At 43.5% G+C, this 18,025-nt stretch overlaps 1 protein-coding gene across 2 annotated transcripts in view; it reads right to left on the bottom strand.

Moving 5' to 3' along the window:
- The window catches only part of KCNK5 (potassium two pore domain channel subfamily K member 5), a 38,248-nt gene extending 30,168 nt beyond the window's left edge, over positions 1 to 8,080 (bottom strand). The window contains exons 1-2 of one of the 2 annotated variants that reach the window (XM_081904179.1): positions 7,757 to 8,080; positions 7,185 to 7,432 (exon numbers count right to left, since the gene is read on the bottom strand). In XM_081904179.1, the coding sequence (XP_081760305.1) occupies positions 7,185 to 7,370 (186 nt within the window). In that variant the 5' untranslated portion in view covers positions 7,371 to 7,432; positions 7,757 to 8,080. Of the gene's footprint in view, positions 1 to 7,184; positions 7,532 to 7,756 lie in introns of those variants that run through there. The other variant, XM_081904180.1, reaches the window with a different exon arrangement.
- Positions 8,081 to 18,025: the final 9,945 nt, after the last annotated feature.

Below are 18,025 nucleotides of genomic sequence, written 5' to 3'. Positions count from 1 at the left end.
TGGAGTGAGGGTATCAAAATAGTAGGAATGTAAAATGTAATATGGCTAGTCCTACAGACCTCTACATATGTAGGCTTTCCACTGAATATATCTACACATCATGCATGAAAGGGGGCTTATACTAATCATGGGGTTGAGAGACAGAGCTTATCCAGACAATGAAGTCATGCTGCTACTCCATCCTTTTGGAGATAAGTCCTGCAACTCTTAATTCAAAGACAAGTTTTCATTATATAATCAATAATACAAAAGATGCCAGGAGTCATCTTGCTGACCTCCACTCTTTTTTAAAAAAGCTGAATGACTTGTGCTCCCATGTATGATGGGGGAAGCAGTCGCACTCCCAAGGAATAGCAAATTAGTTTCACAGCAAATTCTGTATCCATCTTAATTTACTTCAGCCCTTACATCCCTCCTTGTAGGCAGGATCTTGGATGTTCCGGTCCTAAATGGCATATGCATTTAGGAAATAAGATGCCCATGGCATTTGCTGAGCTACATAGAATACTGCAAACCAGTGGCGTAGCGTGGGGGGTGCAGGGGGGGGCGGCCGCACCGGGCGCAACATCTGGGGGTTAGGGTTAGGGGGCGCAAATCCACGGGTTAGGGGGCGCAAATCCACGGGTTAGGGGGTGCAAATTACTTGCCTTGCCCCGGGTGCTGACAACCCACGCTATGCCACTGCTGCAAACTGCCCTGTGATCCTTGAATGAATGGCAGTATATGCATTTTAATAATTATAATAATTTTGACAGCACTCCAAATTACAATGGCTCACTTGCTGAGGAAAAAAATCTCATTTGCTCAACAGCAATATAAATGCTTATTGAGATGTGGAGAAAAGAAAGCCATTCTACAGCTTCTTGCTATAAATGAAGGTGGAAACATTCCTTCCTCAAAGCAAGTATGGCAGGAACTGGGACACTTTGGCCCTCCAAATGTTGTTGGATTACAACTTCCATCATTCTTGACCATTGGCCATGCAAACTGGGACTGATAGGAGCTGTAGTCTAACAATATCTTGAAGGCCACAGGTTAAATACTGTTATTGGGAGTGTGGTGTGCCTGCTCCTCTCTTCTTCCTCCATCAGCAACAATGCAGATGTTAACATCTGTTTAATTGACATAGCAATATAACATGTAATCAAGTTCTTGTTGAAAAATAAATTGGTACGTGACAAACGCTATAGAAAGAGAGGCGGAGGGGAGGGGGGAGAAAGAGGAAGACAAGAGGTGCACAATTTCTAATTTGCGCAAGACACAGAACCAAGGAAATGATGCAACAAGCTACCCATGTTTCTGTGACTCAGTGGTTGTTCAGAACATGAGTAGGGTGATGTGCTTTAGTGGTACCTCAAGGGTCTGTGTCTGGAAATATGGAACCCAAAATTTTCCAGCAAAGACAGACGTCTACACAGGAAGGCATTGGGGTGCATCCTCAACTTCCTGTAACTGTTTTTACTCCAGGGAAGAAAGAACTTTGCTTCCATTTTTTTGAAAATAGGGTCTTGTCCCATTTAGTTATTAATACTAGTTTGGCAGTTATGCCAGGAAGGAAGAAAATCTGCTCTCAGCCAACTCAACTTTCCCAAGTTCTTAATAATTATCCAGGAAATAAAAATTCACAAGTGTCTCAGCTGTTCACTCACCAAAGTGTGTAAACAGTTACTGGCTACTTATTTTTTTATGTTTGGAAGTATAACTCCTATTGGACACATGCTACGATGCTTGGCTAAACAATTTTACACAATAGGGACAATAGGGTAGCAGGGACCTCTCCAATGCATCCTTGAACAACAAAGTAAAAAAAATGGCAAGCAAACAAAATTAAATGCAGGATCTGTATCTGAGTTCCAAGCTGATGAACTCCATCAAGATTTAACACACCCAATTAAGCCATTTTGCATTTATAACGATTTTTTACAATCATAATTTTTATGGCAGCCTCTCACTTCAGTTTCACAAGTCAAAGTCATGTCAATACATGAGGAATCAGAGGCTGAGAGTTTTCAACTGCTTCAGAGGGAATATCTACAAAGAGTATATTGCCAAAATACACAGGTCTTCTCTCAAATCTTCAGGATTAACAGATCCATTATGGCCTACGTTTTTGTGTCTACCTCCTCAGGCATATGAACTACTATAATCAGCTGGAAGATGTGCGAGTAGAGGAACGAGGGGAGTTGCAAGCAAAAGGACATGAAATGCAAAGGGGTAGATTTTGTGATTGAAGTACTGATGTGAAATGTAACAAATTATTTTGTTAAATTTCTGCTGCATGTATTTAGTGTTGAGCATATATTGCTTGATTGTAATAAAACCTCTAAGCAGTTAAGGGGGAGGGTAGCTAAGCTTTGAAATAGCAGTTCACACATCACCAGTTAGTATAGACTTGTCCTTCCCTGTAACAACATATGAGCTTTTAAAAAATTCTCAGCAAAGTTACTTCAGAGTAACCCTCAGTGAACCCAATGGGAACAGAAGGTTCACTTACTACAGTACAATGCAATGAATTTATGTGCGCTACCATATACATGATTTGCATCACCCATTCTTGCGACCTCCCACCAATCCTCTGCATCCAGCCAGTCCCTTATACAGGGGTAAATAGCAGATGTAATAGAAGCTATGGTTTCCCACTATGTGAATGTGTATCCAGTTTGCACCTTTACCCCCTCCTCTCCCTTCCTTGGGTGTGCCTCTGAGTTGGAGAAAAACCTTTCCTTGCAGTTTTTAAACAAACCACAGTTCCTCATTATGTCTGAATTTATGGAACTGTGGATTGTTTGTTTAGTGAATATAAGCCAGAATTAAATCATGATTGCAGATCCTGTTTTGTTCTAACAGATGTAAAACTTTAGTCAGGACATAACAGAGACCTGTGCTTAGTATAAAACTGATCTCCTCGTGGGTGCAAAAGAGGAAGCAAGCACAATGTTCACTGTGGTTTATTCATAAGTGAAGACCATTAAGACTGAATTAGGCCTATGTAAGTTCTAAATCATAATCCCAGAGCTGGTTCAAGCTTCTGCCTAAGGCAAAGGAAGAGATGGCACTCCTTATTCCATGTACAGAAGCTGGCTGGACTGGCATTTGAATTTTGCTTCAATGTTGGTGATGGAGTTACACCTGAGAGCAGCAGACTAGCTTAGTGTGCAGGGTTCTGCCCTCCAACACCATGCTGCCAGTCTCCGAGTTGGCTGCTTCACTGTGCTCAATGATAGAGCCAGTGCTGCACATTCACGGGTCAGCAGTAATCCACACTTCTCACTACTTCCATCCTAGCCCATGGAGCAGCATTTTGTGCAGCATAGCAGCATGATGGGTGCTGCTATGTCAGCAGAAGAGGTAGTCAGGTCACAAGAGAAGTGACAAATATCCCCCTAAACTGGGTATTTTATCTCAGTTGCATCCTCAGCAATGAAGAACACACATACATAGCCAGACCCTATTCATGTTTACTTAGATGTCAGCTTACTCCCAGCTAAATGCATGTAAGATTGCAGCCTATGAACATTTAGTAACTTTGCGCAATTTCAAATTAAAACATGAAGAGCCCTAACTAGAAAAGGGATACAAGAAATAGAAACCTGACATGAGACTTCACTGTCATAGAGTGAAGAGAAACAGATAACGGTTCATACAGGACAGAGTACGGTTGGGGGAAACCAAAGGCAAGTGGAAATTAATGAAGGGATTCAAGCATGGGCACAACATGAGCAAAAGGGGAAGGAGATAGATGTACCAGCAGCATTTCTGAATTCTGCTGAAGAAGAACTTTGAAAAAGAAAGAGGAAGTTCTAGCCCCTTGAACAGGAAGCCTCCGAAACTTTTACTTATAGGAACATGTAGCAATGATTGTGCAAGATCAAGAAGCATATTCTGTGTGCAACATCATATACATGGAAGGCTAATGATCATAGCTTTACAGTGTTATAAAATTTGGTGACAGTGACCCCTCACGCAAAATGCTGAGAGATTATTTAGCTCAACAACTACACAAAACCCATTTGTAATGTTGTGCAATGCACACGACTAACAGTGTAACCAAACCTGAAATCTGAAACAGTGAAAAGGGAGGTACCGGTAAATGCCAACAGGTTTTCTTGAATTTCCATCCCTTGCTGAAGAGGTACTTTTCAGGTTGTTGTTGTTTTTAAATAAACTTGATTGATTTTCCTTTAAAGCCAAGCAACAAGTCCCTCTGAAAACTTTGAAGAAACCACCAGCTGCATGCATCATTCTTCCATGTGCACACAAATAACTGCGACTGAGCTGTGCAGTAGTTGAGTTTTTATAATCTGAAGCCTGTCAAGCATCCCCCCATGTGGTGGGTGTGGGGCAAGAAAATACAAGTCCACAAAGAACAAGCAAACACCAAGTTTATGATCCACTGCCTTAGATGACAGTCACATCAGTCACCAAGGGGCCAACAGAGATATAAAGTTACAGAAACCTGAAAATCAGTCGTGACAGCACAAAAGAATTTAAACCAAAAGGTTACTTAGCTCACCCTCACACTAAAAGAGAGGTTTTCTGCAATAACCATCAGCCATGACTACCCCAGTTCACATTACGGAATGTTATCCCAGTGCATCCAGTGGTTAGAATATTTTCATTTTGACGTCAATTAAAGCAATGCTATATGATAACAATGAGTAAATTAATTGTAAGCCCATCCTTCCTTTTTCAAATTGGAAAATTGGATCCATTCCATGTATCCCCCAAAACAAGTGAAAACAGATAGACAGACCATGGAATACTCCAGTCATGCAGCCCGGGCTGTATAAATTGATTGACCCTTATTGCATAACCCTCTACAGTTATATTAACTTCGAAGTGATGAAGCACAGGAAGAATAAGATATATACCAACGACCCTTTCAGTGGAAGCCCTGCACACAGGCTTTTCACCTCCCCACAATTGGCTTGGGTTTGTGTGTGTCAGAAGAAGCTCCAGAACAGTGCAGGGGGGTGGAATCATTCCATCTGGCAAACCTTCTGCTTGTGTAGATGGAACATTTGTAATAGTGCATGTTTAATTCCACCCACAAACACTAAGAGCATAAAGAAGAGCCCTGGTGAATTTCCTACCAATCAGCATCATCAGATAACACTGGGTATTAGGAGGAAGGCTAGAAATACTTCTCTGTCTTCACACCATTATATACCTCTATCATGTGCCCCCTTCTGTACCATTTCGTCAGATGTTGCAACCTTTCCACATAGGACAAATGTCTCCAGGCCCTTGAGCATTTCCGTTGCCCTTTTCAACTTCAGCAGCAGATGAAAGTGCTATGAATATGCCAGAAGAACAAGCTTTTCTAAAAACACACACACACCACAGAATGCCTGTACCTTCCTGTATTTCATGACATTTTGGCCTCCCTCTTTTATAATTTTCCAGCTATATCTGTATATGTAATACATGCATATATGCCAGTTATTATAACATCATCAATGCACATGGTGCTTTACAGGGTACAAAAAGGGTCAGGTCCCTGCCCTGAGGAGTTTACAGTTACAGGAGCTTGCAAAACTGACAATGTTTCATGCATAGGACAGACAAAAGCTGGTCTACAAAAGCTTATGCTGCAATAAAGAGTAGCCTTCAAAGGTGCTGCAAGACTCTGTTCCAGAATCAGTAACATGTCCACTGCTATATACTACTAGAAGTTCAGTGAGGATTCAACCCAAATGATATTTTATGCAGCTGCAACAAGAATCCTGCAGTTCTTTATTTTACTGTCTAGCCTCACACTCTGTGCAAGCCAGAGCTTAACAAAAGTGCCAGGCAAACTTTCCACATAATGGAGCTTATGAAGCATATAAGAAGAGACAGGCAAACAAAGAAAAGGATCAAGGGCAGGAACTATTCAGCATCACCCTTTGTTTCCGGATCTCATGTGGCTCAATCAATGGGGCTCCTGCAAGTTGAGCTCTTTGAGGACTGGAATCTTTCTATTCACATTCAGATTTACCAGAGTATCCATACTGAGCTGATAATGAGAAAACATTCTAGAGAAGCTAGAAGTTGCAGGAAGGAATATTTCCCAGTGAATTAATTTAAACAGAGGTTCACCTTTGAACTTTCAAGAGGAGAAAATTCATGCACCCGCACACAGCTCAGTTATGCAGATGCAAAGCATGAAACAGGTGTTTTGCTTATTACTGTACAAACCTTGCCATTCAAATATTGAAAGAAAACTTAAAACTGCACAATGTTTCAAGGACACATCACAAAGTTTCCCCCTCTCTCCCTGTTTGCACTCCCTTTCTTTTTATAATCTCTTCCACGCTTCTCACCTGCTCACAGGCTTAAAAGTTGTACTGATAACATCTGCACAACATTTGAAAAAGAGGAAACGAGAAACTAAGCACCTGCTGCTGACATAAAACAGTACAAAACTGTGCTGGGCCTGCCCCTTAGAAAAGTCACAATAACAGCCACCGGCAACTTATGACTGAGGAGGAGTTCACAGAGGGGAAGGAGTGTGACAAACCAATTGAGTCTGAGCACTCTGGGGAAAGTCCAGTTCTTAAACGCTGCTTAAAAGATAAACGCCTTTGTATGTCGAGAGGGTACAATGAGAGGGCTCCGAAAGGGTGGGGAGAATGAAATAAAACGACTGCTGTTACAAGTGAGCTTCGCGTTGAATGCCACATTTAATGTGTGTGTGTCCCCCCTTCAAAGAACGATTTGTTCTGCAAACACATACTCCCAACCTCGGGTCGCTCCTGGTGCTCATCTACTGTACTTTGAATTTTGTTCATGCATTGTTAGGCCTGTGCAATTTAGGGAGGGAGGAGGTGCAGGGTTTGAAACGCACCGACAGAGCTAAACAATAACCCATGCTTTCATTCAAAGGGTTGGCTCCTTCCCCCAGGAGGAACACAATGATGTCCCCCGTGTAAGTGGGGGGGGGACTCTCTCTCTGTGTGTATGGGTGGGTGGTATTTCCCCTTTTTATTTCGTGTGCGGGAGGTGTGCGCTCATGTCCTCAGGTGCCATTTGCTTAGGCTTATAATACAGTACTCTTTGAAGTCCTCCGCTTTGGAAGCCTCCAACGTGACCGTCGGTTCACAGAAGGTGGACAAGCCGCCACACTCCAGCCCAGCCCAGCGACTTCTCCATCGGATTTCTTTCTGAATAGCGGCGTTTTTTTCCCCCGCTCCCAAACTCACCTGCAGGATCTTGTCCAGCCCTTCCTGGCCCAGGCAGGGAAAATCCTTGAGGAGTTGCGTTTTCTTGTCCTTGTAGCTCTGCGTCGCTTGCTTCCAGTAAGGCTGCTCCAAGACTTCGAAAATCGCTGCTCCGATGGACAGGTAGAAGATGATCGCGGACGTGAGCAGGGGACCCCTGTCGACCATGGCGGCGCCCAGTGGGGGACGCTCAGCGACAGCGAGAAGGAGAGGCGGCCGCCGGGATGTGCCTGGCGAGGGAAGCGGAGAGCAGACCTGAGCTCCCTCTGGAGAGAATGCGAGGGACTCTCGCGCGCTGCCTTGCCTTAGCCCGCCTGCCTGCCTCTGCTCCCCACCCCTTCCTCCTCCCCGAAGCCCCTCTTTTTATTTGCCTCTCACTTCATTCTGCTCTCCTCCCACCGTCTCCTCCTCCTCCTCGTCGTCGCTTCCCCCCACCGAACCATCCGTTCTTCCGACGGTCCTCCTTTCTCTGCCTGCGTCTCTTTCGCTGTTTGAATTTGGTGCCCTTCTGCTCCCCCACTCCTCTCAACCAGTGGCGCATGCGGAGCCGTTACCGGTTGGCCGGTGGCGGCGGCGGCTCCGTTCTCCCGCCTCAGAGACGGAGGCAGCGGGGAAGCCTCATTCAGCCCGCCTGTGTCCCATGTGGCGCGCGGACTCCGTGTCCCGGCGCGTTCCGTGGCAGTGGCGGTGGCAGCAGCAGCAGCGGAGGGAGGGCGCCGTGGTCGCCACGCCGCGTGCGGCAACAGCCGTCTCTTTCTCAGCTTCTCCCAGCCCGCTCTCTCAGCGCGGAGTGGCCCCGGCCCGCCCTGAGAAAAGCTATTTAGGAGCGGAGCGCCCGCCCTGCGCGGTGCCAGCTCGCGGAATGGTCAGAGCTAGCTGCTGCCACCGCCTGGGCGGGGTGAGCTGCGCTCCTCGGCAGTTAAGCGAGGTGCTTGCTTGCTCTTACGTTGACCTGGGTGGGAGCTTACGTCAAGTGTGTGTGAGTGAGTGAGTGTCTGTCGTCTGTCTGTCTCTTTCACTCTCATATTCCCGCCCTCCGAGGGCTGAAGGAAAAAAAAGTGGATTTAAAAGTTTTTTTTAAAAAAAGTGGATTTAAAAGTTCAAAAGGGTAGCCACGTTCGTTATCTCAGATAAAATGATCACTCTGGAGCTGAAGCTCATCTGTATGCTTTACGCAGTGCTGGAAAAGGAATGATGATGATAATGAATAAAATAAAATAAAATAAAATCCTTTATTCACAGATCTCAGGGCACAAGAATACAAGATAAAAACACAAAAAGTAGTGGCCAGGCCTGGTTCCCTTGGCAGCAGTGCGTTTTGGTGGGGGCCTCCATGCTGCACCCCAGTCCTTGCCCCACCACCAAATGACAGAGGGCTATCTATCTCCCTCCCTTTCTTTCCCCTTTTCCGCTCGTGGAGCTCAGGGCAGTGTACATGGTTCTCCCCTCCTCACTTTATCCTCACCACAACCCTGCGAGGTAGGTGAGGCTGGGAGGCCGTGGCCGGTTTAAGGTCACCCAGTGAGCTAATGCCGGTCGCCCAGATCAGAGTCCATTGCTAACCACTGCACCGTGCTGGCTGCCAAATAATAATGGTGGGTGGGGTTGCCTTCCTCTAAGCATGAGTGGGTTGACTTTGCCCTGGTTCAGCTTCCCAAAGAGAGAGTCCAATCACCTATGGCTGCTCTCTCACCCTCTGTCTCTAGGGGGTGGGTGACAGGCATGTTGCATCAGTGCAACTGATACCCAAAGATTCTGCTTCCACAACATCTCTTACAAATTCAATGGTGGCTGGTGCTCCTTGAGACTGGTGGCATGGGTGTAGTCAGGATTTATGTTAAGGGGGACAGGCATCATGTTAGGGGGAGCAGAACCTCAGTTAGGTAAGTATTTTTTATTGATTTACCTGTTTTAGGGGGGCAGCTGCTCATGACTGGTGGGATAGAAGGCAGGGGTGCCAGCAGGAGGTTGAGCTAGAGCCAATGACAGGCAGAAACAACTGGTCCCCAGTTTTGTCCCCAACCTCCTCCTTGGTGACTTCTAAAATTTCAACACTGGGATGAAGGAGGGGGAAGCTGTCAGTCAGTGCCACCCCCTCTAGACTGGGTGGCAGTACAGTTGTGGCAGAAAACTCTCAGGTCCACACACAGCTTCCCAAGTGTCCCGAGAAAGATTGGCAGCCCAAGCGTGCTTTGGCAGTTGAGTAAGTGCTGAAGCAACAGAAGGCTACAATCCTATTCACACTTAACATGTTAGCAAGTCCCATAAATTTAGTCATTTGTACCCTTTGGGGGAGCTTTGAGGTTGGCTTATTTTAGCCTCAGGACTCTGTGATGGCATATTTTCCAAGGCTACCCAGTGAGCTTCATAGATGGCACAGATTTGAACCCAGATGGTCTTGTTCCAAATTCAGCACTTCTGCGTAAACACAAATTAGAACAGCATGTAAGTATATCTTTAGCATGTCTGGATGGTAACCTGAATGTGTTAAGAGATAATGGGTAGAAAATGAGCCTTCAAATCATAGTATCTATAGTCCAACACAGTTTTGTTTCTTGGTCTAAAATCTCTCACACAAGTTATTTTTGTCCCCCTCCCACAGGTCATAATAAAAATAACAAGCATATCTAGAGTAATATTTTCTCACTTAACATTTGGAGGTAAGCATATTTTCTCAAAGAACAAAACATGCTTGCTTTTTCTACCTCCGTTGTTCAGAGGGTGATCATATTAGTTTGTAGCAGCAAAACTAACCGAGTCTTGTGGCACTTTTAAGGGCTAACCAGTTTTATTATGGCAAAAGCTTCCATGGACTAGAGACCACTTTATCCGATGTATCATGAAATGCATCTCTTTAACCTCAATGACTACAGTTAAGGTTTGGTGGGTAGTCCGCCCCCCTCCCCCAGGCATGGGCTCAGTCCTGTCAATGATTTCCCCACACTTACTTTGTAAATGTTTTACTAGGTACACCCTGGGTGGAAAGTAAAAGATTAGCATTCTCATCCCAATATGTGAGGTCTCACACATTTAAGGATAAAAGAAAGTTATAAAGAGTTGCAGGCATTACTGCTTCTCACCATCACAGACAGCTTCATGTTTACCTTTGGAAGTCAGCTGTGTCCTGCTGCTCCTCATTGTGGAGATACAGCTGTTAAAGTCACAAGAACAATATTTCCCCATTGTCATCCCTAAAGCAAAACCTAGGCTCCCATCCTATACCAATTTACCTGGGAGTATGCCCCATTAAGGGACACGGGTGGCACTGTGGGTTAAACCACAGAGCCTAGGACTTGCTGATCAGAAGGTCGGTGGTTCGAATCCCCGCGACGGGGTGAGCTCCCGTTGCTCGGTCCCTGCTCCTGCGAACCTAGCAGTTCGAAAGCACGTCAAAGTGCAAGTAGATAAATAGGTACCGCTCTGGCAGAAAGGTAAACAGCGTTTCCGTGTGCTGCTCTGGTTCACCAGAAGCGGCTTAGTCATGCTGGCCACATGCTGGCTGTACGCCGGCTCCCTCGGCCAGTAAAACGAGATGAGCACCACAACCCCAGAGTCGGCCACGACTGGACCTAATGGTTAGGGGTCCCTTTACCTTTACCTTATGCCCCATTAAACACAGACTTACTTCTGAAGTACACATTTATAGTATGTGGCTAAGCTGTTTTGCAAAGTTTTTACTTTTTGCATTTGCCATTTGAGGAGGTGATTGTTTAACACCCACCACACTTTATTGTGTAGTAGTATTTGCTGAAAACAACTTCTTTGGAGCACAGTACCTGATCCCAGACAAAATCACCACAGGAAGGATGCATTCTGGTTGCTGGGGGGGGGGGGAGATGGAATTACAGAGATTCCATGGACTACTAGAATATAAGACAGAAGCAGGGCAAGTGCACTAAAGTGGAGGGGGAAAACTCTTTAGTACCCCAGGGATTCCTATCCCCCAGTGTCCAAACAAATCAATTATCAATCAGCCATTTAACTTCACTCACTGGAAAAACACTGACAGGCATGACCAGCCAGGATGATTCATTTCATAGGCATTGCTTAGAAGGGTATCTGCACATTTTGATTCATAACTTTCTTTTCCCTGCTTGTGGGCAACAGTGAAGAGTTTCATGGCTGCATGGACCCAATGGAACTGGGACTACTGCTGTAGAAAATACTGATCTGGATGGACTAATGATCTGACTTGGTATAAAACAGTTCTCTTTTTCTTTTTCTAATGGGACTTACTCCCATGTGCATGGGATAGAAGCCTCAGTCAGAAACTGACAAGTAGCATGGGAAAATATTTTCATTTTCTTTGAACTATTCTTTTGTCTGTATGTTTGTCTGCATTCATTGTAAGGGACCGCCACATAAATACTGGCATTGCATGTAGAACATTGTGCATACTTAATAGTGTGCAAGTGAGAAACTCTTGTCGGTGGTTTTCTGTGACACATTTAGAAACCAGCCTTTATCCACAGTTTACATAAGAACTAAAGTACAAAGCAGACAGCGCAGAAGGATCTTGCAAAATGATATCACCAGGAAATAAATTGACTGATGAAATCAGTACTGATAATCGTAAAGTAATGCAACAACTACTGAAAAACAATTCTAGCTAGAGTGTTAGGCTTACATTAGCGGTTAGCCAGTCAGGAATGAAGTGGATGTAAGTGAGATTGTTCACTCACTACAGAAGCAAGAGGGACCTAACATGCCTGGAATATGCTTTCCTGCACGGATCCTTATCTGGATGAGAAGTTTGCTGGTTTATTTTAGTGCAACCAATGTGCCAGTTTATGGAGTAACAGACAAAAAGGCAGGTCCTTTTCCCAAGGAGTTTCTGGTTTCACACAGGTGAGCAAGAAGGTGGCAAAGGTAAACAGGAAAACAATATGTATTCAGATGAGTTATTCACACATTAGATTCAGTAGGGCATCACAATGAAAATTGTGCTGAAGACTTGGAAAAGGCTCTGCAGAAGGATTTTAATAATAATAATAATAATAATAATAATAATAATAATAATAATAATAATAAATTTATTATTTATACTCTGCCCATCTGGCTGGGCTTCCAACAAAATATTAAAATGCAGTAATACCTCAAACATTAAAAGCTTCCCTAAACAGGGCTGCCTTCAGATGTCTTCTAAAAGTCTGGTAGTTGTTGTTCTCTTTGACCTGTGGGGGGAGGGTGTTCCACAGGGCAGGAGTCACTACCAAGAAGGCCCTCTGCCTGGTTCCCTGTAACTTGGCTTCTCGCAGTGAGGGAACCGCCAGAAGGCCCTTGGAGCTGGACCTCAGTGTCTGGGTAGAACGATGGGGGTGGAGATGCTCCTTCAGGTATACTGGACCAAAGCCATTTAGGGCTTTAAAGGTGAGCACCAACACTTTGAATTGTGCTTGGAAACGTACTGGGAGCCAATGTAGGTCTTTCAAGACTGGTGTCATGTGGTCTCGGCAGCCGCCCCCAGTCACCAGTCTAGCTGCTGCATTCTGGATTAGTTGTAGTTTCCGGGACACCTTCAAAGGTAGCCCCACAAAGAGCACATTGCAGTAGTCCAAGCGAGAGATAACTAAAGCATGCACCACTCTGGCGAGACAGTCCGTGGGCAGATAGGTTCTCAGCCTGAGTACCAGATGGAGCTGGTAAACAGCTGCTCTGGACACAGAATTGACCTGTGCCTCCATGGACAGCTGCGAGTCTAAAATGACTCCCAGGTTGCGCACCTAAGGTAAGCGAGAAGCAGTTTCACATAGGGGTGTTAGGAAGTGTTCCAGGCATAAGCAGGGAAGGGAAAGAAGAAAGATTTGAGTCAAGTGAAAAGAAGAACTTGAATTGGTGGAGGGGTGGAGCTGGAGACATTCCTGGAAACAAACACATTCTGCCATAGGCAACTGTCCTATATCTCCTCCTGCCACCAAGACGTAGCAAAACAAAACATGTGATGTACATTTTGATGATCAGAATTCCTCTCCACTTGCATGCAGCAACCAATGTAGTGGACAATTGCCTAGTAAAAAAGAAAAAGAAAAGAATGTCAGTAAGAATGTTGTCCTAACAAAGCAAATATTTTTGATTGCCTTTATTGAAATGTTGAAGACCAAAACCACCAGCTGATATATTTCTTTCCTTCTTGAACAACTGTTAACCTCTGTTTTCCCTTTGTCGGTATGTTTTGTTAATTGAGATTAAAAATCAATAAAAAATATTTATTTTGAAATTATATTGATTTTTTAAATTAAATTTTAAAAATGATGTTTTAGCAGTGTACACTACCTTGATATTTTATCAAGGCATAGAAAAGTTTCTATAAATAAATAAAATAATAAGTGGTGGATATGATCCAAGGTGTTCTCAAAGCTACCAGCATGAGTTTGACCAAACTGCGGGAGGCAGTGGAAGACAGAAGTGCCTGGCGTGCTCTGGTCCATGGGGTCACGAAGAGTCGGACATGACTAAACGACTAAACAACAACAACAACAAAATGATCCAAAACTACAGTTAATTTTATTTATCCTTGGTGGAATTATGATAAGGTAAGATATATTGGAAGGAAGCTGTTTTTGTGATTAGTGCAGTGATTGGCTATGACCTTTCATTTAATCAATTGCTAGGGTATTGGAAATACTTTCTGTGTTAGGAGCATTATTTTTTGTGGTAGAATTTTTAACTGCAGTTAAAATCTTAATAGTTCCTAAATAGCATGATTCAAACCCACCAACTTAGAGAATGGGCTTCAAAGACTTGTGACTTTGCCTTAATGGCTACATTGCCTAAATATGTCCACCCGTGTGATTGTAAATATTGATGTGAGCCAAACTAAATTGACAGAATATTGAACAGAGAGACCACAACGTTTCTTGTATTTTTGTGGAGCTTGGGGCTTAATTTTGTGTAGATTATCTTAGTGTATTTGAACTTCCAGTATTTCACAATTATTAACACATTTCATCACAAGATATAAAACTTTCATTACGCACTGAGGAAAAGGTATTAGGGTGCGCCCACTTACTTCATTGTGAGTATTCTGAAATAGCTGGGTTGTGGATTGCATAAAACGTCCATATCCTTAACACTTGACATTGGCTTTCCCATGACCTTTATGACTCAGCCCCCATTGGAATTGGTTGTTCCTACCCATCCGGAAGTTTTGAGGATGGAAGAAATAAACTGTTATAGGTGTGCTCTTCCTGAAGATGGGCATTAACCGAGACTGTTGGCATTGGAACAAAATCCACACTACAAAACATGAAGACCCTTTTTTCTGTGCTAAAACATTACTAGCCATAGCACAACCTTTGAATTTTAGGGGTGTTTTTTTTAAGCTTATAACCCAGGATAGCAGCAGCTCTTGAAAAACAACAACTATAATTTTAGTGGGCAAAAAATATTTTTAGTTTTTTAAAATATGCCTTGTAATTGGTTTTACAGAAGACAAGACGGAATGAAGTGGCTGGATGGGTAGGAAGCACCAGCTGGGAAACCCCCAAGGGAACCCCCTGGGAAGAAGGGTCAGAGCCAGGGGATTGGTGGCAGGACAACAATGCGTAGTCAGAGGAAGAAGAGGAAGCAGACTGGGAGGAGGAAGTGTTGAAAGCTGAAGAGGCAACAGGGTTTAGTGAGCAGGAAGAGCCTGGGGCAGAGAGCAGTCCAGGCTCAGAAGTAGAAGAGGAGGCTGGAGAGGAGACAGACCAAGAGGCAGAGATGAGGCAGGCTGCTGAAGAATCCAGGGGGTCTCCCCCTCCTGCTGTGACCAGCTCCCCTCCTTGCCGGTCTTCCAGAACACACAGAGATATGAAGAGGGTAGAGCAATAAGATACAAGGTGACAGAGCCTTGGACTACTGGGGAAAGAACTGGGGGAGGAGCATTATAAAGTGGCAACTGCCTTCAGACCTCGCAACTGCCTCAATGGGGCAAAACCTACTGGGAAGAGTAGCTGTGATCACTAGGCCTGCACTGTTTTGGTTTCTTTGAATAAAGAGTTAACTTCACTAATGGCATGTTTTTATTGCTGACCTACTCCTGACTCTGGTTCCTGACATGAAATTTCCAAAGAAAATGTGATTGTTGACATAATCATGAAATTACTCTTGCTCTTGTCAACAAACCCTTTCAGTTTGGAAATTTCACTTCACTCATCTCGTCTTGGGCACAGCGAATTACAAGGCATATTTCCCCTAGCTGCTACAGTTTATGCTATAAGGAAGAATTTGTCTTAGCCATGGGTGCTCTTAGAGCTGTGCTTTTCTTTAAGTGCTTTTCCATAAATGGCACCTCTGTTTCTGTCTTCTGATTTTAAAATGCCTCGCTTTACCTCATAAATGTTTCCCTCTTTTCTCTCTCTTTTTTAAATCCTCCTTTTCCACTCCCTGACTTTTCCTCACCCGCTCTGTTTAAACAGTGCCTTTATTGTTCACTCCCAACACCTGTCACATGGGCCCCACAGTTTTTCCTGTTAGTTGAGTTAATGAGAAAGTCGGGTTCATTTATATCATAGCTAAAAGTAAACCTAATTTTTAAAAAATACAATGAGGTAGAAACAGATAATATGGTTGTGAGCAATTCCACAATTATCAATCATTCTTACTATTTGCATAGGTCATCAGCTTCAGGATTTCAAGTCCAGAAAGGAAATGACTTTCAGCTGAGGTGTGTGTCTAAGACATATTTGCTGTACAGATGTTTCCTAGATCAAGCACAATTAACAAATAGATGTCAGGAAAAAATGGTTCTAGATCAAGCATAGGAAGGTGTGCAGCAGAAGCAATGGCTTGAGACTTAACTAATCATGGTGTGAATTTAAATGGGTGTTTTGGAGTTTGAAATACTTTGGAGCCGTATCTCATTCAGCCTGACAAAGGCCACTGATGCTGATGGCAAGAAAATTGGCCCAGGATTTCCAGTAAGTGTTCATGGCAGAAGACAAATCTAAATCAAGTTCTTTGGGTGAATGGCCAGCCTGTATTTTATTTCACTTCAACTGGTGGTGCCTCAGGGCTGTCAACAACTTGGTTGCAGCCAAATTTAAGAAGGACCGTGCCAGCAGTACCATTTTTTTAAAAAAATGAAGTTCAAAAGGAAAAAATGATCCAAATGAAAAAAATTAACGAGGATATATTGTTTGTATTGAAGGAGCTAGTCCTTCAGGAATGAACCCACCACCATTTCCAGTAATGATTATTTAGAAGCTATGTGCTCTGTTGCTTATTCATCTTTGGCTTGTGAGCACACACTAGCTGTGTTTTATCTAGCTACTGTCATAAATCACTTGTGTTAAAGGGGAGTGTGTTGCCCAATGAAATGGTGTTTAGCAGACTTTCCTTTGGCTTCAGGAAAGTCTTTTGGTCTTAAGATCACATTATGCCACATTCATTCTTCATGGCAGATTGGCTACACTGGTTTTCGGAAAGCAGACGAGCTTTTGGTTTTGCTGCAAATGCTGGTTGAAACATGCCTCAAAATAACAGAAGTTCTGTCTACAGAAGGCATCCTCTTGCTATGGAAGAACTTTAGAAAACTGCCAGGACCTAGTCCTAGATGCATCGTAGCCAGACACTGGAGAGACCTGTCAGGAGTAAGCATGGACCAATGATACCAAATAGTATGGGAAACAGCCCTACTAGAAAAATTAACCAATAAACTGAAACTGACATGGGGACAAATAGAAGAAGACACCTTCACCCTGGTATGGCTCCCCTTTATCACATACACAGCCCAACAAAACAATGACAAAAATCCACCAACAGCATACAAATCAATATGGCTAACCTGACCCAAAACCCACCCCACTCACACATGAAAACAAAAACCACCACAGCCAACCACAAACAAATGAAACTGATTTGTAAAAATGTTACCGGGGGCGGGGGGAATATGAGAGAGAGACATTGCACACACTTTTGTAAATCAAGAAAATCTTTAATAAAAATAAATAAATAAATAAACAAAAGAAAAAAGAAAACTTGCAGCACAGTATAAAATACTCTGTGATGTCCTGAGATTTATCTGCCTCTATTTCCCAGCACATAGATTGCTTCAGCAGTGTCTGCAGTAAACACTGTTTTAGCTCATGTAGAGACTTGTCTTTGTTGGGGAGAGAGACACAGTTCCAGGGAAAGTTGCTGAACAGTTCCCTACTCCTTGAGCCTTATTGAACATACAGTAGAGGCTGCCTAAAATAAAAATTCTTGAGTGTGTTTGCCAAATCACACCTTATTAAACCAAAAATTAACTGGTGTTATCTCCCTGCCCCAGCTCATTTGCGGTGACAATTTTAGGCGCAGCCAGTAAGTTTCAGATGCTTAGGCTTTAGATAGGCATGTAAATACCCTAAGTGCACATCTAGGGACATTCAGTTTGCAAATCCCAAGTGTCTCTCAGGGGTCTTCACATCATTTTACTTGTCTTCTAATTCTCAATAACAGGGAAAGGGTTAATTCTCTAGTTCAGGAGTGGCCAGCCTATTATTCTTCAGATGTTGCTGAACTACAACTATCATTTCTGATTATTGGCCAGGCTGGCTGGGGCTGATGGGAGTTAGAGTACATCAACATTTGGAGGGTGACTAGTCACATTTTAGCCACTAAAATTGAATGCTGACTACATCCAATGAATATTTCTCTTCTAATTTCCTACGTTTCCTTTGCCAAAGAGAAACAATAGAAATAAATCATAAAGAAAATTTATTTAGTAGGATTTTTTCTATAGACAGTTAGTGAATACTTAGAAGATGGTATTGCTGCGAGACCATCTGAGAACTCTTACGATTTTAGGCATGCAGACTTCAGTAAATTTGATAGGCAGCTATTATCGGTTGGGGCTGCAA

This window comes from Podarcis melisellensis (assembly GCF_964234715.1).
Source record: "Podarcis melisellensis genome assembly, chromosome: 3".
NCBI lineage: Eukaryota > Metazoa > Chordata > Lepidosauria > Squamata > Lacertidae > Podarcis > Podarcis melisellensis.
Note: the sequence above shows the minus strand (reverse complement) of the source record. Positions and strands in the feature narration are given on the sequence as shown.